This window comes from Felis catus, chromosome F2 (assembly GCF_018350175.1).
Source record: "Felis catus isolate Fca126 chromosome F2, F.catus_Fca126_mat1.0, whole genome shotgun sequence".
Taxonomy (NCBI): domain Eukaryota; kingdom Metazoa; phylum Chordata; class Mammalia; order Carnivora; family Felidae; genus Felis; species Felis catus.
This window is the reverse complement of record NC_058385.1, coordinates 44677599-44700915: the sequence shown is the minus strand read 5'-3', so window position 1 is coordinate 44700915 and position 23317 is coordinate 44677599. Positions and strand designations below refer to the sequence as shown.

Genomic DNA, 23317 nt, shown 5'->3' with positions numbered 1-23317 from the left:
GTAAATTTGCATCTGTTGCTAACACTTTAGAGAATGTATTTGGTTATTATTTCCTCAGATTTATTTTATTTTTATTTTATTTATTATTTTATTTTATTTTATTTTATTTTATTTTATTTTATTTTATTTTATTTTATTTTATTTTATTTTATGTATATATATCCCCCCACCCCCACCCCATTCACTCATTATCTAACCTCTGGGACTCCAGTGTATCTGTTAAATCTCTTGACATTATCCCAGAAGTCCCTGAACTCTTTTTTTCTCTTTCAGTCTCTCCTCTCTCTTCTTCAAATTGGATATTTTCTATTGATCTTTTTCCAGCAGATCTTTTGTCATCTCCATCCTGCTATTAAGCATATCCAATAAACTTTGATTCCAGATACATATTCAGTTTTTCGTTTCTCTAAAATTTCCATGTGGGTCTTTGTTATGTTTCCTCTTTCTCTGCTGAGGTTTCCCATTTCTTCATTCATTATGAGCATATTTTCCCTTACTGAGTTTAATTATAGCTGCTTTAAAGTCCTGTCAGTTTCTCTATGAGGGTCATGTCAAGGTAGATCTCTGTTGATTATCTTTTCCTTTGAGAGTGGATCATATTTTCCTGACGTTGAAATGTCAAGTAATTTTGGGTTATATCCCAAACATGGTAGATGTTTTGTTGTGGAAGGGGAAAGTGTTTTTGTTAACTCCCCAGATTAGTAGTTGCTTTTTGTATTTTGTCCACAATTGAAGGTTGTTATCTGTGAAAGAGTTAGTCTACTAGGAGCTTACTCTGACATACCAAACATACCAAAAACTGAACTCCTTACATGCTTTCTGACCCTTTAACTGCCTCTCAGGCTTCCTGCTAAACTACATGCCCCCACCATCACACAGACAGATTCTTTATGTCTCCATCAGGTGGAGTCGATCAGGACTGCCAAGGGTAATACAGTCATAAAGATAAAGTTTATCGTTCTCACAACTAACATTCTTGTTTCTTGCATCCTCCTCCTTGCCACCCTGACACATACACTTTTGTCACCAGAGGTGAAAGAATTTTGATGTACCTAGCAACAGGTACCACTGCCCCATCAGGGGTGTGGGGAGACAGGAAAATCCCAGAACAAGGTGATGACAGAAGCCAGGAAATGTAGCATATAAGAGTGGATGGCAGAAAGCTCTGTCAGTACAGGCTGGCATGGATGTGGGCATGTATACGTGAGCTGAAAGGGAAAGAGAGTTTATTTTTTTTTTTATGTTTATTTATTTTGGAGACAGAGCATGAGTGGGAGAGGGGCAGAGAGAGAGGGAGACACAGAATCGGAAGCAGGCTCCAGGCTCTGAGCTGTCAGCACAGAGCCCAACGCGGGGCTCGAACTCACAAACCGTGAGATCATGACCTGAGCCAAAGTCGGTCGCTCAACCGACTGAGCCACCCAGGCGTCCCTGAAAGGGAAAGAGATTTTAAAAAGAAGGGGAGACAGAAGGGCCAGGAGCCAGCTGTGCCCACACTTGTACTTGGCCTTTACCATGTGGTTTCATGTAATCTTCAGAACAACCCTGTGAAATGAGTTATAGTATTTGTATTTTATTTGAGAGGCTCAGAAACTGAAAGAACTCACATGATTTTCTTCAAGTCACACAACTTAATAAATGAGGAGGCAGAAAATAAAATGTCATTTTGCTTTCCTAAGGTTGGTTTTACTCGTATGAAGTCCCTCTGGAAACCCTGGGGAATGGGAAGGGTCTTTCTAGGTTCTGCCACCTTCCTCAGTGAGAAGCCCAGGCATCTGACCTCGAAAAGTTGGCTAAGAAGCTGCACTGTGACCCTCTTCTATGTTTCAGGTCTTTACTCTCTGCTCAGAAGGCAAACTTGATCTGCCTTAAGTTTAGTTTAGCTATGGTAAGCCCTTCTCCACTTCTCAACAACCCTTCCCTTTCCCCACCCCACCCTCAGATCTGTCTCAGTGTGCTTCTTGATGGGCTTTGTAATAAGCCAGATCCTTAACAAAAAGAGTTTCAGTACTCTTAGGAAGATACACAGGGATCACTTTGTCAGAGGCAGATTACTTGAAGTTGAAATTCTTATTTACAGATTTCTCTCACTTCTCTGACCTCTAGTGCCCTTGTCCTTGTGCTCACTCTAAAATTTCCATTCCATTGAGTAATGTTCAGAGAGAGAAGCACATTCCAAGAGGCATTACCTTCTTCCACACATAGCTCAAGAGTCTGAATTCAGGTCCCTCTCTCTCTTCAGTTTTTTTCCTACACCTCTCTGTGTCTAGGATGCTCAGAGAAGTTCACTGGTTCTCAACTATGGATGATTTTGTACTCCAGGACCGTTTGGTAGTCTGGAGATATTTGGGGGGAATGCTAGGAGCATCTGGTTAGTAGAAGCCAGGGTTGCTGCTAAACCCTCTACAGTGCACAGGACAGCCCTCCAAAACAAAGAACTGGGCAACCCAAAATGTCAATATTGTCAAGGTTGAGAAACCCTGCAGCAGACTTCTAGAGCCTTTCTCTGTGTCCTTTTCTTTCCTTGTCCCTTTCCTTCATTAGGGCCATTCCTCCTGGTCTAATATTATGCTAGGCCAGCATTGCAACTTTATACCTCATCATTGAAGCTTTCGCATGCCTGTCCAGCAGTCAGAGCTACAGGGGTGACCATTTCTGGTGGAAGGCATCTGGTGGAATGGGAAGTTATGGAATGAACTGCTCAGGGACTCTTGGGAAAGAACCCATGAGTGGGATTTGTGGATAGGAGTAGTACAGGAACCATCAGTCCTCAGCCATGGCCATCGTGGATGTATCTTGGCTGCTATGGAGCTGGAGTTAGGACTTGTCTTTCAATGGACATGTATGTGATAGTAGAGGAAATCATCAACAGTGATATAATTTATAAATCTTAGAGAACTTGAAAACTTTGGGGGTTGAATCTAAAAATAGTTTTGGCTATGGTTATTTTTGAAATGAAATAAATTATGAATAATTGTCACTTGCTCAGTATCTATTATTTATGTCATTAGAAGTACCACATTGATTTTTTTTTTGGTAAGCTGTGTTTTATTGCAGCTCTAAAATCTGTTCCTGTATTTGCCTTTTTCATTTGCCTGAACAAGATTGTCAGTTCTCAACTTAAAAAGAGAGAGAGAGAGAGAGAGAGAGAGAGAGAGAGACATTGTTCTCACCTGGAATCAATTTTTCCCCCTTTTCTGTTGGAATGAATATCCTAGTTACAAGGGGCCCACACAACCAGAACATTTACCCATAGCCATTTAAGACTGCTGATAAGTATAAAGTATAACTCTGTTACAGTGACCTCATGTCAGTGTCCTTTGCAATTCTGATTAGTCCCAGTAATTATTTTGGACCTTTCATCACCTCTCCCAAGTCTCTGCCCCATGTTAGAGTTTGTGGGGCAGTAAAGCTCTGAGCACTAGACAAAGGTGCTCCCAAGTCTTCACATCTGCAAGAAAATCACTGCATGACTCTCACCTTCCCTCTACACCTTTGGTTTTGACAAATTATCTGGAGAAAACAGAGGACATTATTACGTTGCATACACTTGGAACATGAAACTTTTCTCCCCCAAGAGTTTGAATAAAAGCTTGTAACTTACATTAAGTGCATTGGATTAAATGTCAAGTGTCAAATGTTGACGTTTTCTCTGCCCAATGTATCTACCTTTGCCTTGAAATGTATCTGAGGTATAGATAGTGCTTATGGTGCTAATAGTTCACTTTCTTTTTAAAAAATTTTTTTAATGTTTTTATTTATTTTTGAGAGAGAGAGAGACCCAGCGTGAGCAGGGGAGGGGCAGAGAGAGAGGGAGACACAGAATACCAAGCAGGCTCCAGGCTCCAAGCTGACAGCAGAGAGCCCGATGGCAGGGTTCTGTGTCTCCCTCTCTCTCTGCTCCTCCCCTGCTCACGTTCTGTCTCTCAAAAAGAATAAACATTAAAAAAAAAAACTTAAAAAAAAGATTTAATTGTCTTTATGTTTAAATATTTCAGATGCATGCTTTTTCTGCTCAGACCTCATTTTTGTTATATGACCTGGGGGTATTTTCTTCAGATAGTATTTAATCTTATTATGGATTAATGTTTCTGATAACTATGATTTTTTACTTTCCAAAACATAGCAGCCTTCAGAACAATCTAGTAAAAAACCTATTGCAGTCAACTCTAACACTGCTTCATTGTGCTTGAGAAATGAAAGGCTTTTGAGGTAAGCTAAGATAAACCATCTCTGTTATCATGGTCTTTTCCCTCATTATTTCTTATGTAGATAGGTATTGTACATTCTGCCTCCTCTTCTGGCCACTGTTCTTGGTATCTCTGACCAAGTTGATATTCACATGTTAAGCAGAAGCCTTTCAGGCACTTGAACCTGAGAGTCTACCAACCTCTGGCCTCTACCCAACAGTAAGATGTCAACGATTTGAATTGAGGCTCCTAATATGAAAATTGTGGTAATATATTGATCAAGACATTTTAGTTTGTTGAATGTGGGTACACGGATGAATTCTGATTTCACGAAACGCCATCACAGTAACGTCTTTAATGATTAATATTGAATTGTTCTGCATACCTTTAAATGTGCCATAGTGATGATAAACACTGATAAATTGATACACAGAATCTTCCACAGTGGTTTTTGAAACGTAAAATGGCACTCATTATTAATGTATTATTTATGAGTCACAGCCAGGGTGATGATGCATCATCCCTTGCTACTATCTACTATTAGCAGATATTACTAAAATAGTAGCATCTACTCTTTTGTCTGTGATAGGCAGCTCTTTAAACAAATTACACATTGATTACTAAGAATTCAAGCTTTTCAGTGTCTGGTCAAGGCAAAATTCCACCTCAAAATTCAACAGAATCAAGAGAAACTGCAGACCCTGAAAAGATATTTACAAGACTAGGAAAACTCTTGGACTATGGGGGCATATTTATGCTTAGTTCTTTTAGCTTATTGAACAAGAATTTATTAGGCACCTGCTAATTGCTAGGTTAGGACCTGAAGAAGGAGGAGGAGGGAGTGAACAGTAGTGTAAAGTGCAGCTTGGCAGGGTGGGGGGGGAGGGTCAAACAAGATAAAAACTATAAAAATTCATTTGATTTTAGTGACTTAAGAAGAGTGGTGTGGAGAACATGAGGGGGCAGAAACAGTGTGAGGTGAGTTGAAGTGTGGTTACCATTTTAGAAAGTAGACACTTTTTCTCCACACATCTGAGACGTTTGACTTTCAAGAGGAGAAAAGAGAAGAGAAGTATGGCAACTAGAGGGGTGGTTTGCTGTGTTTAAGACAGGATGTATTTGGAAAGTATTTCAGTTTTGATGCTTAAAGAGTTTGATGGTGCACAAAGAAAGAGAACCATATAGTTAGGTTTCTAAGACCACCCCTGGCAATCTGGCCTTGGATCAGAAGGGAGGTATGAATCCTCCCTTAAATCAGAGTGTATGGAAGATGGGTGGGCAGGAATGTTTCTACACTGCATTGCTTTCTATTCAGAAAGAACTTGGAGCTTTGTCTTGTTACGAGAATCACAAGCTACTTTCTTTTAATCAAAAGTAATAGCTTCCTTTCATAGTACTTTTGATCTGTTCTTTATCTGCCATATAAATAAAGGCTATTATGCCTCCTAATGATCTCTCAGGGGTTATCAAAAAGTAACACATTTTTGAAGGTACTTTACAAAATTAAAGAATTTTAAAATGCTAAGTGCTTGCATAATCATTCATCTTAACCTCATAATTCGGGGGCCATTTTGCTCCCAATTTAGTATGGATTTTATGATCCAGAGCTGTTATTTTTTTTCTATTGCTTTTTACCTACTGATTTTCATTTACCTTCTTTCTGTGGATTTTTGCTAGTTCAGCTATAGTAATTAGTATAAAATTATTTCTTGTAAACAAAGCAGAAATAATATGAAACCAAATTTTTGGCATAAGTAAAACATCTTTCGGTTTACTGTGAAAATTCTCATTTTTATTTTCCGTGTAACGGAAGATAAAGATTGTAGACTTAGCATAATACCTTGTACATTCAGTCATTTGAGATCTTAGATTTTGAGGAAATTGTGTTATTTAAGGAAGCCACTAAATCATTCTACACCTCATTAATTTTTTTTTTAATGTTTATTTTTGAGACAGAGACAGAGCATGAACGGGGGAGGGTCAGAGAGAGACAGAGACAGAGAATCCGAAGCAGGCTCCAGGCTCTGAGCTGTTGGCACAGAGCCCAACGCGGGGCTCGAACTCACAGACCGTGAGATCATAACCTGAGCCGAAGTCGGAGGCCCAACCAACTGAGCCACCCAGGCGCCCCTAAACCTCATTAATCTTATCTATAAAGTCAGAATAATGCCTATTTCCAGGTTATCTGTCCCATTTCACAGAATTACTATGAGGTCCATCTGATATGTCTGTAAACATGTAAAGTGTAAAATATTTTAAAATGTATTATGATGTGAAAAATATTAGACCCCAGGCTCTCCTGGCCAATTACAAGCTCCCCTTTGACTCCAAAGCACACTTGAATAAGCGTGATAAGAAATGAACACAGCTAGCACAGGGCTTTCACTTACCACTTAAGCATCACTGACTCATAAGTTTCTGTGCTAATCTACATCTAATTTAAAAATCTCTAAGAAACCATCTCTTTTGGGGGGAAAATTACTGCAGCTGATAAACTATGTATCTCTGTATAGGGTAATGTTTCAAAGTGCCAGCTCTGAAATTAGGCTGCCTTGGATTCGAATCCTGGCCATGCCTTTTAGCAGCTAAGTGTCTTGGGTAAGTTTAAATTCTTGGTGCCCTTGACAATTTTAACTCAGAAAAATGGTGGTGTTAACAGTACTGTTTCACAGAACAGTGCCCTTCAGATGACAGCAGAGTCATTTAACAGCGTAGTGTCTGCCAGTGCCATGTGCTCAATAGATGTGAGCTGTGATGTGTATGAAATTTATAGTGATATGAATCAATATATAAAATACTATTGCTTATAAAATAAGTACCTTCAGGAGATTAAATTATAAATAGCCAAGTTCTGACCGGATCTTTTCAGTTAAGTAGCTTCACCCACGAGATTTTAAATACCTTTGGAAGAACATTTTCTCTCTTTGAATCATTATAATAGCTTACTTTGGGGGGTTCCAAATTTACACCTAGTAAGTAGTTGGCCACATACCTGTAGCCCAGAAATGGTAGTGGTGATTGTTTCTCTAACCAAAAAAGATTCTGAAATACTGTATACTATGCTTTAAAGAAAAAAAAAAAAAAATGGAAGCAGGTCTCTGCTCTGAGAAGGCAGACAACCTGTGGTGCCAAATCTGGCCACTAGAGGGTGCCGATAGCCAGCGACCTAGCCCTTCCTTAGCGACTGAGAGCTTGCCCTTGTGAGAGGGGTTCAGGAACTGCCACTAATCATTACCTGTAGAACTCAGTGGTGTCATGCTTTCTCGGTTCCAATCACCATTGATCTGATATTGGCCCATCTGCCTTCTCAGGGACCAGGGATTGAGCTGGAAACCTATTCCCCTCCTTTGTAAACCTGTTAACGCTGAGCCAATTGAGCTTTTCATGTTACCCCTGACCTTTTAAAAGAGGCTCACCCAATTAGAAATCACGGTGGTCACAATTCAGTTGATTTAGGAGGATTTAATTGTATTCTATCCTACTGCTTCCACTTTTGCTGCTCTCAGTTATCCTATAAGTTAATTTCTTAATGAGATTTAAGAGATTTTGCAAAATAGTTACCAATTATTCAGTACTTCATCATTCTGCAAAGTTAAAAACCCACTACTTAAAAATCAATAAACAGTGCCTTCATTTTTATACTCAGAGCAGAGATTTGGCAGGGAATGGGGAAACTCCCACTGCTGTTGACCTAGCAAAACTACCTAGTAGGAAATCTGCCCTCTTCATTTTTAGTTGGTATAATTCAGGATGACATTCATTAAAGGTCAATAAAAAACAAAATTTCTAGTGATTGAAAAACTATAGAAAACTAGGAGATAGCTGACAAAATCTGCCACTGCCTCAGTATTTTAGAGTCCTCTCTCCTTTCTTGGACAGCATGGTCAAGCACAGTCAGCTTTTCTGTCAGATGGGCTAAGAGAGTGAGGGTGGTCTACATAGAAGACTCTGGAATGAGTAGGGTTGAGAGGAGGCCTTGAGCTTATCTCTGAGGAGGGGCCAGTGCCTGTTTCTTCCTTCTGGGTGAGCAGGAGAGATGTGCGGATTGGTGACCACAGGGCTGGAGTGGGCCTGCCTGACAGAAGATTATGCATTTTGGTTAAAAGAACTTAGAGCAGGAAGAGTTTCATTCACCTGGATCTTCCTAACTAAAAATGGGGTGGTGTCATGGGAACCCAAAAACGGACAGTGTTGTGTAGACCAGATTACAATATTTGCAATATTTAAGTCAGTTTGAAGGTAATTCCTCTGCATGCAGTATCTTTCAAAATGATTTCCTCCTGCTCTGAATCTAATGAGGCAAAGGAAATTTCTCTCACAATATTTTTGTCTAAGAATGCTTTGGAGAATTCTGACATTTGTTGGTACTAGGTCTGTTGGGTCATTTCTTAAGGATTGGAAGTTACGTGATATTGTATACTAATACAAAATAATTTCAGGATAATCATCCAGTGGATTAGCTCCTCTGAATAACAGCATGTGCCAGTCACTTGCTAAAAACATTTTACGGAAAGTTCCGCAAGAGCACATTGAATTTAACAGCCATATGCTTTTTTGTTACTTTTCCACAGGAGGTAAACCAATAGTATGTCTTTCATTTGATAAGTAATTGAAGATGCATTTTTCCTTTTATCCTTATTAAAATTGGATCATTTAAGGCTGAGGTGAAATTTCATCCTGAAAAATAAAATGTTAAGATTTGCTAGCAAAACTACTACATATTAATGTATAGTATTCAAGCCAGAGCTCACATTCTGATCCCCAAGTTTCCACAAGAGACCACAACCTCCTGGCTTCCCAGGAGATGCAAAGTGAGATTGGCCAGTTAAGGTGAACCCCTCAATGTCCAGTCCTTGCTTCCGCTCCCATGTCCGCATTAGTGGTGGCGCACTCAGCAAGCAGGTGTTTGGTTCAAGGGAAGATCTCACCAAAAGTGTTTGCCTCTGTGAGAGGTGATAGCAATAGCTTGTTCCAAGCCCACGCTGGAAAGTTCTGGGAACGTTGGGAATGTGCTCATTTTACAAGGTGGTATTACAAATACAAGTTTGATGCCATGTTCTCTATTAAATTAGTTGGTACCAAAACAATTTTTAAAAATCTAATTTGGTGCCATTCTCAGACCAAAAAAAAAAAAAAAAAAAAGCCTTCATGAAAAATTCATTTTACTGTAGTCCCCTAAGTGTAAAAATTTTAGTTTGCTATAAATTTTTACCCGTAAGCTATTTTGCTTACAAATGACACTGGCATATTACTGTCATCTTAATTTTCAGTGACTTATGCGTAATAGTTGTGAGTCTAAGATGGCGACATACCTCATAAACACTACTGTCCTCTCCCTAAACCAGAAAGTCAAAAGTTTGAAACATTACGTTTGAAAGTTGATGCCCCCCCATAAGACACATTTAATTTAGCCAGTTTTATGTTCACTTAGTCTCATTTTCTGTTTTCTTTTATCTTAGATTAATAACATTTATGAACATATCTTAAAAGTTATTAACGAAAGGACAAGGGCAGAAGCTGTCATCTTCAGTTTTACTCAGTTAGTGGTTTTGCTTTGAAGTTTGCATAAGACTGATTGTTATTAAAGTAGGCAGGAATTTTTTTTTCTTTTAACGTTTCATAGGAGCTCTCTGATGTGTATTTATTCTTTTAAATCCCTGAATATCTTCCTGGAGTTTTGATTGAATTCGTGCATTTGTATGTTAATATCTGGGAAATTTAAAATACTGTTTCAGCCACCAATCATGCCAATCTAAAAGTAATATTTATGTTAAATGTTATATTTTTGATAGATTTTATTTTCTGAGGCCCATGTGGCAAGTAAGGATGAATGACTTTGATCAAAATTTGTCTTCACTAAGTTTTAAAAAAATATTTTGCCATATTTGCGTCAGACCATGATTCCTCTTCTGTGGTAGATTGATGCCTCAAAACTAGAGTCGGAGGTACCTGCTTATTTGTAGGTGTTGTTTCACTACTTAAAAAAATTATTGCAATCTGAGTTTCATGATTTGTGGTTTTCAGCTGACCTCTATTTTTAAACTTTTTAGAGATTTGTCGAAGTAAATTTTGCATCTTTAAGATAGGAATTTAAATCGTCAGAGTAAGTTTTGTGAAACTGCTGCAGTAGAAAGCTACAAATGGTTGTTCTTGGTGATATTGGTAAGAACTCTATCCTCCCAGGACACTTCATTCAATGCATGTTTGTCAAAAGAGTAAACTGTGGTGTTTATTATCATTTTGAAGAATTTTTTTTACAGAAGCCATGTTTCTGGAAAAGAATGAGTCGGAATCAAAATAAATGTATTATCCGGCTTGCAGAATAAACATGTAATGGAGCATGAGACCATCCTGTAGTGGAATAAACGAAATATGTTGGATAATACCCTGATTTTCCCAGATACTCCTTTTCCTTTACTTAAGTTGTAAGTGCTCCTACTTGATAGCATGCGCGCGCGCGCGCACACACACACACGCACACACTTTTTTATTTTATTTTACTTTTTTGGAGTTAACAGATATGTGCCACAGTGTTGAAGGGGACTTTTCCTGTTGCCACACATTAGCACTAGAGACCATAGCTGAAGACTGCAGTAGCCCATATTCTGAGGAGAGCCACCAACAATTGAGGCCAGACATCTCTCTCCAGGGTTTACTAAAAGCCCTACCATCTTTCTTTCATTCAGTAAATATTTATTAGGTACCTGTTCCAGGTAGTGTTCTAGGCACTGGGGGTGCAGCCATTGAGAAAGTTCTGCCCTTATGGAATTCACAATCCAGTGGTCTAGTGGAAGAAGAACGTAGCTCTCTTCTTGCTTCAATTAAAGTCAGGGGTGGAGGGATGTCTTCCAGAGAGCCAGTCACAAATTGGTGCCTGCAGGAAAAGGAGACTGGCATCTAGTATCCCAGCCAGCTGCTTGCTAAGCTGGTTGAACCAGCAAACCCACTGACGTGCCACTAGAGCAGAACTCAGTGGGGAAGTTCTGGGAGTCTGGGGGACATGTTAACATAGACATAAGGAAAAGATGCCTGGAATAAGAGAGAGAGCAATGTCCGTGTCTCTCGCAAAGAGTTCTGTAGGTAGCAGACTTCTGTAGGTGGAGCCAAGGCCTGCAGGGTAACCGGGGTCATGTTGGCGTATTCTAGGAAAGAAGAGACTAGGGTACCTCTCCCTTTCCTTGGGTCCTGGTGGCCCCTGGAAAGTATGGAGAACAACCTCTGCAATCTCTGTGGCTCTAAACACGGAGGTCAGACATCATAATGCTGCCAAGGGGGCTTCCAGGCCAGAGGAGACAATACCTCACCCAGAGAGCTGCTCTCAAGAGGGGTGAGCACCACGATAGTACTGCCCACCCTGTCAGGAAATCCACACACACTCCTGAGTCACAAATCACCAGTAATCAACCAAACCAGAGCAGGACTGAAACCTCCTTCCACCAACAAGTAACCATTCCCATCACAGGATCCCGGTTTCCTTCCCAGCTCCCAGCTCCCAGCTCCCAGCACCAGAGGAGCTAGACCTTGAAAAGAGATGGGAAGAAGGTTCTAGATGCAGGCATCCTCTCTTTCCACTGTAAGCCTCTTGGTCTGTGCAAGCCCATACTGAGGGAATGAACAAAGTTTATCATTAATATGACATTGAAGTTTATAATTAGCCTGGACTTTTAATAACTTAAAGTGACCAGAAATCAGTGAGATCTGTCCAAGATTCCTTAAGGGATGTGTCAGGGAAATTTGGCCTAGTACAGCTGAAAAAGTATGAGTGGAGAAAAATGAAACTCTTTTAAGTTTATACAATGGTTACACAAAGATTTGACTGCCCAATAAACTAGTTACAGATATATTTTAAGGACTTTGTAAAAAAAAAATTGTAATTTAAAAAAATATTTTTATGTTTATTTATTTTTGAGAGAAAGAGAGAGAGCACAAGTTGGGGAGGGGCAGAGAGAAAGAGAGACAGAATCCCAAGCAGGCCCTGTGCCATCAGCGCAGAGCCTGACGTGGGGCTCGACTCCATGAACTGCGAGACCATGACCCAAGCCCAGATGAAGAGTCAGCCGCTTAACTGACTGCACCACCCAGCCTCCCCAAGGACTGTTTTTGTAAATGTTTATTATCTTCCATACTAGTCATAAAGTTAATTTTTAAAGAAATAAAATATATAAGCAAAGTTAATCACTCAATTTGTTAATCTCATTTATGGCTTAATCAATGTTTTAAGATATTCAAAGTATTCATCGGAATCGCTAAGAGAAGGCATCAAAGCTAATAGAACTTCTTCATCTGGCCCTTAAGAGATCTGGAAAGATTTAATTAGTAATTTGGTTTTAAGTTACTCAGATTTTGTTGTATTGGGCCTAGAATTTTAGAGCAGCTTACAGTATAACAGGGCTATGCAGGAATGAACTCCTCCCTGATATTTTTAGCAGACAAAACTACTACTAGAAACTGAAAAGCGTAGAAGGAAAGGGTATTCAGCTGCCATTAAGGAATGCAACTGAAATGTCATCATTCCTTTTTCACATGGGTGGCTCAAGTTTCTCCAGATCAGGGTGATGATAGGGATGCTTACCAGCTTGCAGCTCATGGGGAGATCCCAGCTGAACACAACACCAAAGCATCGGGCGGACAGTACGAATGGGCACAAGCCAAGTCTTGCTTCTGTATCAAGGGGACATGTCTTGTTGGTTTTGTCTTGGCATTTCTCTTATTGATAAAATGATGGCGTCTATCCCAAATCACTATGTAGGAATGCATTTATTTTGCTAGAGAGCTGATAAAATTAAAAATGCTTAAACATATCACTTATTTCATAAGGCCGATTATAGCTAAAATACAACAATAACTTATAAATAAAATACTCCATTGAGAGGAAAGCTGGGATTTTTAAAAGCAGTGCTTCCCTACTTTTAATCTCTGAACAATCTGTCAGGAACTGTTTTATGTGATTTCTGGATTTTGAAGTGCTTGTAGATCTTGGGAGACCTAGGAAACAGCTCTTAGTAGACTCCAATCCCAACTTCTATTAGTGGGTTCGATGTGGGCTGTGAGTGCCTGCATGAACACGTCTAGCTGAGAGACCTGTGGTGGGTCACTTGGGCTCTCCTGGTGTCCTGACCTCTAAAATAGGGCTGATAATATCTACCCCATAAGGTAATTGGTAGGGTTAAATGACTTCATGCCCAGAGCGTAGGACAGTGTCTAACACATTGTAAATGATTAGTAGTCAGCACTTTTCTCTTCTCCTCCACTGATATCCACAAGAAGTGGTTTTCTCCCTTTTCTTTGGGAATGAAAATAAAATCTCAGTGTCTTAAATTTACTTTAGATGCCCTGAGGTTAAACAAATGCTTCATGGCAGTTTCTCTTTAGAGTCCTGAAATATTTATAGTCATTTAGTCAGTCAGCTGTAGATAGGGGCCACTCAGCTCAAACAAGGTTGCATGTAATTCTCTCTCCAAATAGTGTCTGTTTTGGGAAGAAGGTTCTGCTAGTAGATTAATGTGAATGTAGCTTTTAAGGGCATGTTTTACGGTGAAGGATTCCATTTTTATTCTTTAGTGTGTCAAGTGTGAAATTATCACAGTCTTCGTTATTTTTATAACTCCCTATTACTCCATATTTTAAATGTATCTGTATGTCTTTCTTTAACAGGCTTCATACTAGTTTGGATTGACTTGAGAGTCTGTGTATTCTTCTCAGTCTGGAAATGAAATCAGGAAATGCCTTAATACATTGGTATTTCAATGGTTTTTGAACAAGCGTCATACCTATTATCCCTGTTGTTCAGTCTTAGGGAAGAAGACCCCTTACCTGTTTATATATATCTAAACTAATCAGCAGATTTGACTGGATTTTTGCTAGTATTTTGGTGCATTCCCCACTCTCACTGTTAGCAAAATGAGTGTGGCAGCCTCTGTGAACAGTGTTTTGTAAAACCGAACCAGATTCCATTCAACACAGTAAAAATTTGAGCTACAATGGAATATTAGGGGGAAAAGGAGTATACTGCTCCAGGCCACAAACAACTCAAAACAGTCTGAGGCATGCACTGGTAAATCTTACAAAATGCTATAGGCAATTCAGCATCAAAATTGCCATAGAAAATTATTGTTGTTAGCCATTCTGTTGATAGTTCATATTGTTAGAATTGCTAGCAGATGGGAGAATAGATGAGTCAGGATACGGTATTAACAATCCATATTTTTTTAATCACAAGCCACTAATAAGGTCTGTAGCATCTGTGAGATTTAAACAGTTGCTAGGAAGAGTTTGTTTTCCCAGTAAACACAGCAAACCTTGTACAGGATTTTCTTGATTGACTATTTGACTAAATGTGTTAACATTAACATATAAGACCATTTGCTTCATTGTGACGGTGTCGTGTTTATTTTGACAGACTGATTATAGCAGCAACTCATGGACCCGTTGAGTCTTGAGTGTTATCACATTTATGCATTTTAAAACTTCATAATCTTATTTCTGCTGTTTTTAGAGAGTAAGACTTTTGAAAAAAACCTCTCATGTAATTGGGACTGTTTTTGACAAAATAATATAAAAATCTAAGTGTTTTCCTCAGAGAGCTCTTAAGATACTATTTTAGGAAGTAATTCACTCTTATCACTTGAATACAATACATTAGGTTTTTACTTTTTTTTTAATTTTTTGTTTAATCTTTATTTATTTTTGAAAGAGAGAGAGACAGAGCGTGAGCAGGGGAGGAACAGAGAGAGAAGGAGACACAGAATCCGAAGCAGGCTCCAGGCTCTGAGCTGTCAGCACAGAGCCCGACACGGGGCTCGAACCCACAAACTGCGAGATCATGACCTGAGCCGAAGTCGGACGCTCAACTGACTGAGCCACCCCGGCGTCCCCATTAGGTTTTTATAGTAGGTTGGATACATAAACTTGCAGAAAGTTCTGACGTTACTGACAACTCTTAATGGTCAGTAACTAGAAGCTTTTCTGGTTCTCATAGAGTTCAGAAGTAATTCTAACGATTAAAAGAGTGAGCTATCAAAACGATCAGTTTTAAGATTTAATCTTACCTTCTATCTTCTCACACCACTGTGTTGTCTGTGCCCCTGCATCAGGCAAGAGCTAGTAAGTAAGGGAGCTGTTCATTTGCATATCATTTATTTGGACTTGCTTTTTCTTTTTTAAGGGCTACTAAGAAATATGGTTTTGCTGGGTAGTGATCTGTAATCCTCCCAACCTCCTGGATGGAATGTGACAATCCAGGACAGTTATTAACAAAATGGGCTGCGTGGTCAAGCTGTCACTTATGTCCCAAACTATACCAATTTTCAAACAAATGCTGACCTCTATTGAAAAGTGGTTTTGACTTTTTTGTTTAACTTACAGGCAATCCATCTGCTCTTCTAATTATTGTTTAAAAGTTAGGGTTTTTATTTAAACTCTTTCACTTGTTTTAAACAGCCTTTCTATAAGAGGTGGGAAGTCCTAGTCTACCGAGTGTCCTGAAACTTAAAGAAAATGGTATTTCTACTTTTGCTGACTTTCTGCAGTTTATTTCATTGTAAAAAAAAAAAAACTGCTTTATAAAAATATCGTATGCAACGTTTTCTCTTCACTGTGATCTTCCTAGTTGAATATTTTCCCTTTCAGCTATTTTCCCTTTCAGCTCAGGTTGAAGACCCTGGAAATTTCTTAGCACCACACCCTTCCTATTCATGGTGTCGTAACATTTTGAACACTCTGGCAGTGCTAATTAAAAGTATCAAACGTGGGGCGCCTGGGTGGCTCAGTCGGTTAAGCAAACGATTTCAGCTCAGGTCATGATGTCACAGCTCGTGAGTTCGAACTCTGCATCGGACTCCGTGCTGACAGCTCAAAGCCTGGAGCCTGCTTCGGATTCTGTGTCTCCCTCTCTCTCTGCCCCTCCCCAACTCATACGCTCTCTCCCTCCCTACCTCTCTCTCTCTCTCTCTCTCTCTCTCTCTCTCTCTCTCTCTCTGTCTCTCTCTCTCAAAAATAAGTAAACATTAAAAAACATATGCATCAAAGTTGTTATAATGAAAAAATGCATTGGCCTCGAGGTCAGATTGTATCTCTGCCATCAACCAACATTGTAACTTTGAGCAAGCTGGCTCCCATTTTCTCACCCAAAATAAGGAAGCTAAAATAGATCATTTCTGAGGTTTTCATTTGCAGTAAGATTGTGTGAGGTTTAACTCATAACCCAACCTTATAGTTTATGCTCCTGTTAAATAATGGTTTGTTCATATGCAGTGGTGTTTAATAATCCCAGATTCACAAAGTGTTTCTCTGAGGCTCATATGATTCAATTTACCTGACCTCAGTTTAAACTCTGTTTATGGCAATTGATTTTCTTCTCTGTCCTTAATATGTCTTGCCCCCTGATACTTGTCATTTCAAATGTTCAAGAGAAGCAAACATTCTTGTGAATAGAAAAACATGCCTCGGGTAATAAAAGAGTATTGTCCTGAAACTCATCTCCTTTTCTGTGGCTGTGAATTTGAAGAAGTTCTGTCTTTGCTGATAAGGCCTTCCTGTTACCGCACGTCCACTCATTTAGTCACTTAATGAAGTTATATATCCTTGATGTTCGTCAACAGTTGTCAAACTACAGTTTTCTCTCAGAATGTTAAGATCTGAAAATCTAAGAATCATCGTTCGTTGTGCAAGTTCTGTGTTACCATTAAATTCAAAATCAAATGTTATTAAGTAGAATTAGCCTACAACATATAAAAGCCATCTCGAGATGAGTTATTCATTTTTATACATTTGTTCACATACAGCCATAACCACAATGTACGCATAACCTAAAATTCTCTTCACTGACTTCACTTACAGAACTCTAAACTGACAACTATGGTTTACTCTGCATTTATTTTGGAATTAGTCATCTGGCAGATGGCTATGGTAATATAGCTACTTTGTGTTCCTTGTATTGTAGAAAGATGGTTCGTAAGTAACATTTCTTTGCTATATTTAAAAATATATAAATTCAAGTCAATTTACCACAAGCTCTGTTGATCCATAAACATAAAAATTCTGAAGTGATCTCCCTTCCTTTTTGTGAAGATTTTCAAGAAAGCTAATTTTAGTGACTGAAACTTCTGTCACAGTAATATTGATACTAATTCAGGAAGCTCGACTTTTCCTTCTTGTATTATCCTCATTAGCCCCCAAAATTGTTTTCATTTGGATTAGTATTTTTTTTTATTTTTTTTTTTTTTAACGTTTATTTATTTTTGAGACAGAGCATGAACGGGGGAGGGGCAGAGAGAGAGGGAGACACAGAATGCGAAACAGGCTCCAGGCTCTGAGCCATCAGCCCAGAGCCTGACGCGGGGCTCGAACTCACGGACCGCGAGATCGTGACCTGGCTGAAGTCGGACGCTTAACCGACTGCGCCACCCAGGCACCCCTGGATTAGTATTTTAAAAGGATGATAGTGGAATTGTTTAATATTACAGGACCATGTTTGTCATTATGAGTCTCCATAAAATTTTATCTGGTTTGTGACCCTATTTACTACTAAGCCGTCGAGCAGTAGTGCTTTCCAAGAGCTTGGAAAAGCTGCTCCTGCCCCATTTCTCCCAACCCCGCAATCATTTTCATGCCTGTGAGGCTTGGTAGCTACAGAAATGCAGAATGCTAAATATATGTTATTAGGATTTATCATAAGTCAGAACTCAGCCAGAAGTGCATGTCTAAAATCATACCCACTGTATAAAAAGTGAAAACTTCTACCAGTTAGATTCACATTTTTTTTTTGTCTAGATGACACCATGATCCAGTTATTTAGAAATCTACTGATATTTCTCTTCTATTAACAAAACGAGAAGAGCCTCTGGCAACAAAGGCTACATTTTGGAGATTATTTTTTGTTGGATACCATAGATCGTAAAATCAAGGAGAAAACCTTGTCCTGGATAATCTGATCCTCATCAGGAGCTTCGGTTATAGCCTAAATGCTGATGATTCCCTAAATCGGTAGCTTTAATTTCTCTGCTGAACTCCAAAACTCCAAATTATAATCCATATCTAATGTCTCCACCTTGATGCCTTGTTCACGTCTCAAACTCAGCAGGACTAAAATGCCATGTGATCTACTCCCGTACCTTATTAATGATAACTCTACCCCATCACCCTAGCTTGAAGCCAGAATCATCCTAGCCCTTCCTTCTTCCTGACCCTTCGTAATCAACCAGTCAACAAAGAAAGCCCTATCAGTTCTACTTCCAAGTCTCTCAGATCCCTCCCTTCTTCTGAGTCTCCACTTCCTTTTTCCTAGTCCAAGCCTCATCCTCTCATTAGACTGTGCAGTAACCTGCTGACAGGCCTTCCTGCCTCCATTTTCACCCATGGTATTCCATTTTCTGTACCTGCTAGTAGGTACATTTTTCTATCTCATATATGATCTTGTCACCAGTTATGTTCACAATTATCTAGCATTTCCTTCTTCGCTACAGAAAGTTTGTAGCAACATGCTTAAAGGTCTCCTGTCTCCTTCTGTCTCCTCTCCTGACCCCTCCCCCCATGGATCCGCCCCACATCCCGGCAGCCAGCTGAGGTCTCCAAAAGTATGGAGCATTTGGGTACCTTATACATTTCTATTCATGCTGCTTCCCTTCTGCCCTGTCCTACTTGCCATCTTCTCAGCTTACCCATCCTTCAGTCAATTAGCCGTGTGTGGACCTGTCTTGCCAGCTAGATTGCAAGTTCTCTGTGGGAGGTAGAGTGTTCTATTCATCTCTGTATCCACATGCTTGGTCCATAGAAATTATCAATAAATATTTTAATAAATGAGTACTCTGGAGTTCTCTGACAGCTCATCTGAAAATGTAACTATGTATGTTTCTTACATAGCTGTCAGATTTCCTGTAACTTCAACCTTACAGAGCCACAAATCTGAAATCAAATTTTTTAAAAAACAAAAACACTAGAAACAGGTGGTACAAGCTTCAGCACTAGAACCATGCTCTGTCTTTCCTAAAACAGCCTCAAGCCGTCATTAACGTATTTTATTTAGTGTAATGCTTTCTAGGACCGTTCAGTCACTTTTCTGGTTCCCAATAGATGAACAAACTATGTAAAGAGAGAATGATATCCGTCTAATGAGGGTCATGAAAAGGAGCTGATAGCTTTCTCTCAAATGAAGATAAAAAGCCAAAAAGGAGAGAGGAAATTAATACATGGCATAGATTAGTAGTAGAAATTAATAATGGGGATTCATCATTAAGGAAAGATTGCTTTAGGTCCTGTGTCCTCTCCTTTAGAAGCCGGCATATTCTGTAAAATACTTCATAAAGATTTTCTCTTCAAAACGGTTGAAACAAAGTTTTTACCACCTAAAAAACTAAGATTTAGATACTTCATAAATTTTCTTATATGGAACATTTAATTCCCTAGCAGTCCTGGATGATTCTCCAACATCACAGACCTGTTCGTCACACATTTTACATATTGAAAATATGCAAGTCTATTAGAGGAGGAAAACTTTCTTCTAAGTAGCTTCTTTCTCTGAATTTGGTCCATTACTGTAATATAATATTTATAAACTGTTGGTAATTTGCCCCAGTAAGGTAGTATAAGATATTTACAGGAATATCTTAATGCAAAAATTGTTTTCCTTTGCTTTGATGCTATTTCTCCTAATCTTAGAGTAACCCATTCCTTTGAATCATTTTTTTCTGTATTTCTATTTACCCACCCTCATGCCATGGTATTTAGCAGTACAGTTTGACAGTTTCTAACCGTGTTTACAGTATCTAAAGTTTAAATATTTTTTAGAATATCTGACAGGGAGACCTGAAACTCATTCATAAAAGTCAATTGCAAAATAATAATAAATAAATTTAGAATCAAATACTAAATTGTGTTGTTTAAATTATGAATGTTATATTGAAATTCAGAGGGGCGCCTGGGTGGCGCAGTTGGTTAAGCGTCCGACTTCAGCCAGGTCACGATCTCGCGGTCCGTGAGTTCGAGCCCCGCGTCGGGCTCTGGGCTGATGGCTCAGAGCCTGGAGCCTGTCTCCGATTCTGTGTCTCCCTCTCTCTCTGCCCCTCCCCCGTTCATGCTCTGTCTCTCTCTGTCCCAAAAATAAATAAATGTTGAAAAAAAAATTAAAAAAAAAAATTCAGAGATGGGAAGATTAGTGTGGACTGAAAAAGAGACAAAAGTGAAATGGGATCTCATGTAGACAGCACCCGGACGTGTCTTTCTTTAATTTTTTTTTTTTTTACATTTATTTATTTCTGAGAGACAGAGACAGAGAGCGCGCACGCAGGGGAGGGAAAGAGAGAGAGGGAGACACAGAATCCGAAGCAGGCTCCAGGCTCTGAGCTGTCAGCACAGGGCCTGACGCGGGGCTCGAACTCACAAACCGCGAGATCATGACCTGAGCTGAAGTTGGACGCTTAACCGACTGAGCCACCCAGGTGCCCCGTCTTTCTTAGGGAAACAAGGCCCTGTGTGGTGTCTAATCGGTTCTTCATCCCCCCCCCCCTTAACCTGTTCGTCCAGTTCAGAAAGTTCTGAAGTCCCCTATTGGCTTATTCTTTATCCTCCCAGAGATTTGAACATATTTAGCCATATTAATAGTGGCATGATTAGTACTTGGGTTAAAAATTAATGAAGAATATGATAAAATACAATGCATGATAATATAAATGCCTATAATGGTGTGATATAGTAAGGTAGCTTCTTTTTATGACAGGGGATATTGTATATATATATTATTCTATATATGTATACACCAGAACTTTTCATACACCAAGGCAAGTGGTACTCACCTTCAGAATCATCATCCTGGGAGCCCACATACTCTTTCCCGTAACACTGTCATGCCTATATTTTTGGAACGCCTCTTTTGAATTTACTTCAGAATCTGTGACTCATTCTTTTCAGTATCCTCAGTGGTGACAAACCTTTTTCAGTGAGAATGGATTTTTTAGAACCAAGAGTAATTTAGGGCCAGGTAAGGTGAGGAAAGTGGAGGATCAAGCTGAAAAATGCTATTTTTGGTTAAAATTGACATGTTGACTATAAAGTAATGAGAGCACTTTCTGATTTGGCTCATAAAATAACCAAAGACAGTTCTCTTATTAAAACAAAAAATTGCTGCAAGTGTTATCATATTAAGACCAAGTCTGAATTACTCTCATGGAATTCTCCTGCTGTGGAGCAGATCGTGATTCCCTAAAGTCCAAACCCTGCTTTGCCTAGCTTGGGACCCCACCAGCCCTTGGTTCTGCAGCAACCATAGTCCTTCCTCAACATGGTGGAGCTTCCTCCTCAGGGCCCTGCTCATCTCTGAGATACCCCCCTTTTCAAGGACCAGCATGGTCCCTGCTCCCCTAAAAGGGATCAGCTTAGTGACACTTCTCTCTTTTTGTTGGGAATCTGTTTAAAAAAAAAATAAAAGAGCAAGAAGCAATAGATGTTGTCCCCAGGAAAATGTACACTGAACCTGCAAAATTGGGTACATGAGAAGCTTATTCATGGACTTAAGAACCTCTCATTGCAATCAATCTGTACTATATGCAGTAGGGTCTTGTGTCAGTCCACATGTTTCTAGTTGCTGATCTCACCCTTCTGACTAATATGCAAGTTTCCTTTATTTTTTTTTAAGAGAGAAAGAGAGAGGGAGAGAGTGCAAGTAGGGGAGGGGCAGGGAGGGAGGGAGGGAGGGAGAGAGAGAGAGAGAGAGAGAGAGAGAGAGAGAGAGAGAGAGAATATCCCAAGCAGGCTCTGCACCACCAGCACAGAGCCTGATGTGAGCCCCAACCCATGAACCATGAGATCATGATCTGAGCCAAAGTCAGACGCTTAACAGACTGAGCCACCCAGGTGCCCCAATTTGCAAGTTTCTTAAGGCAAGGAAATAGTTCAGTGCTTCTTTGCTTTCCTTACAGTACCTACCAAGATGCTGAATATGTAATAGCATTCTGTAAATCACTGTGGTTTAACAGATTTTTTAAAACCACTTATCTGCCACCATTGCTTTAATAGTTTCTGAGTGAGACAAAGTTTTAGACTTTTTTAAAATGTTAGTAAGATAAAGCCCAAGTGTTAGGTTATATATTTCAGGGCATCTTAAAATATGTTTCTCAGGAGATAATCCATATCTTGCTGTTTTCACATATAAAAAAAAATTTTAACGTATATTTATTTTTGAAAGAGAGACAGAGCGTGAGTGGGGAGGGGCAGTGAGAGAGGGAGACACAGAATCCAAAGCAGGCTCCAAGCTCTGAGCTATCAGGACAGAGCCTGACACAGGGCTCAAACCCACAAACCGCGATATTATGACCTGAGAGCCAAGGATGGACCCTTAACCAACTGGGCCATCCAGGCGCCCTTTTTTCACATATAAATAATTACAGTAAAGCTCAGCATGCCACAGATCCTGTTATGTAGAATGGATTTCATCCCCCTGACCTGAGGCCTCTCACCTCCTGTTACACAGAAAACCAGTAAAGGATTGCTAGTGTTGTCTCTGGAAGCCAGAGTAATTGAACTGAATCACTATGGTCAAACTAGATCATTTAGTCAAATCACATCATTATCGTCAAACTATAATGTATGTGGTGAAAAGCTGATAGTTTAGTCTCAGATTGACCAGCAGGTCGGAATTTACTCGTCACTAATATATCAGGCTTGGGATATTTTGAGGCATAAATTAAAAACCTTATTGTATCAAAATGTTTGGGATAGAAGTATTCTAGGTAATTTAATTTTTTGATTAACCAAGTACTTAAAATTTAAGCAATTGGTAAAATGCAGGATAGAATGGGTAATTTAACCTGCATTCAATCTTGTCACATTCTTGGGTGATCTCTGCAAGTGTTGACAATTATGACAGTGCTCCAAAGCTGGCGAGGATGTGAGAGGTTAGAGTGAATATATCCGGAGCATATCCTGAAAGTCCGTGTGTTGGCAATGGTGGATTTGTTTTTCTGCCCTTCTTTAAAAAACTAATACTTTTCATCTGCTTATTTTTCTCATTTGTTCTTTCCTAAAAGCAGAGGTTTTTTTATTGCTTTTGTTGCAGAATTACTTAAGATTCTTATAAGGCATGGCTTTTTGGTTCTTTAGTGAAGGAATTCCTGTTTTAGTTATTGAACCATATTTCA

The 23317-nt window shown here is 39.3% G+C and overlaps 2 protein-coding genes across 6 annotated transcripts in view; one reads left to right on the top strand and one right to left on the bottom strand.

Moving 5' to 3' along the window:
- LOC105261378 overlaps positions 1-23317 on the bottom strand; it is a 33487-nt gene that overhangs the window by 8404 nt on the left and 1766 nt on the right. Inside the window, exons 2-5 of one of the 5 annotated variants that reach the window (XM_019822941.3) lie at positions 12763-12851; positions 11711-11792; positions 10895-11064; positions 3942-10541 (exon numbers count right to left, since the gene is read on the bottom strand). In XM_019822941.3, the coding sequence (XP_019678500.1) occupies positions 10483-10541; positions 10895-11064; positions 11711-11792; positions 12763-12851 (400 nt within the window). In that variant the 3' untranslated portion in view covers positions 3942-10482. The other 4 variants (XM_045049942.1, XR_891332.4, XM_045049943.1 and 1 more) reach the window with 4 other exon arrangements.
- The window catches only part of STK3 (serine/threonine kinase 3), a 278518-nt gene that overhangs the window by 253716 nt on the left and 1485 nt on the right, over positions 1-23317 (top strand). The window lies entirely within an intron of this gene.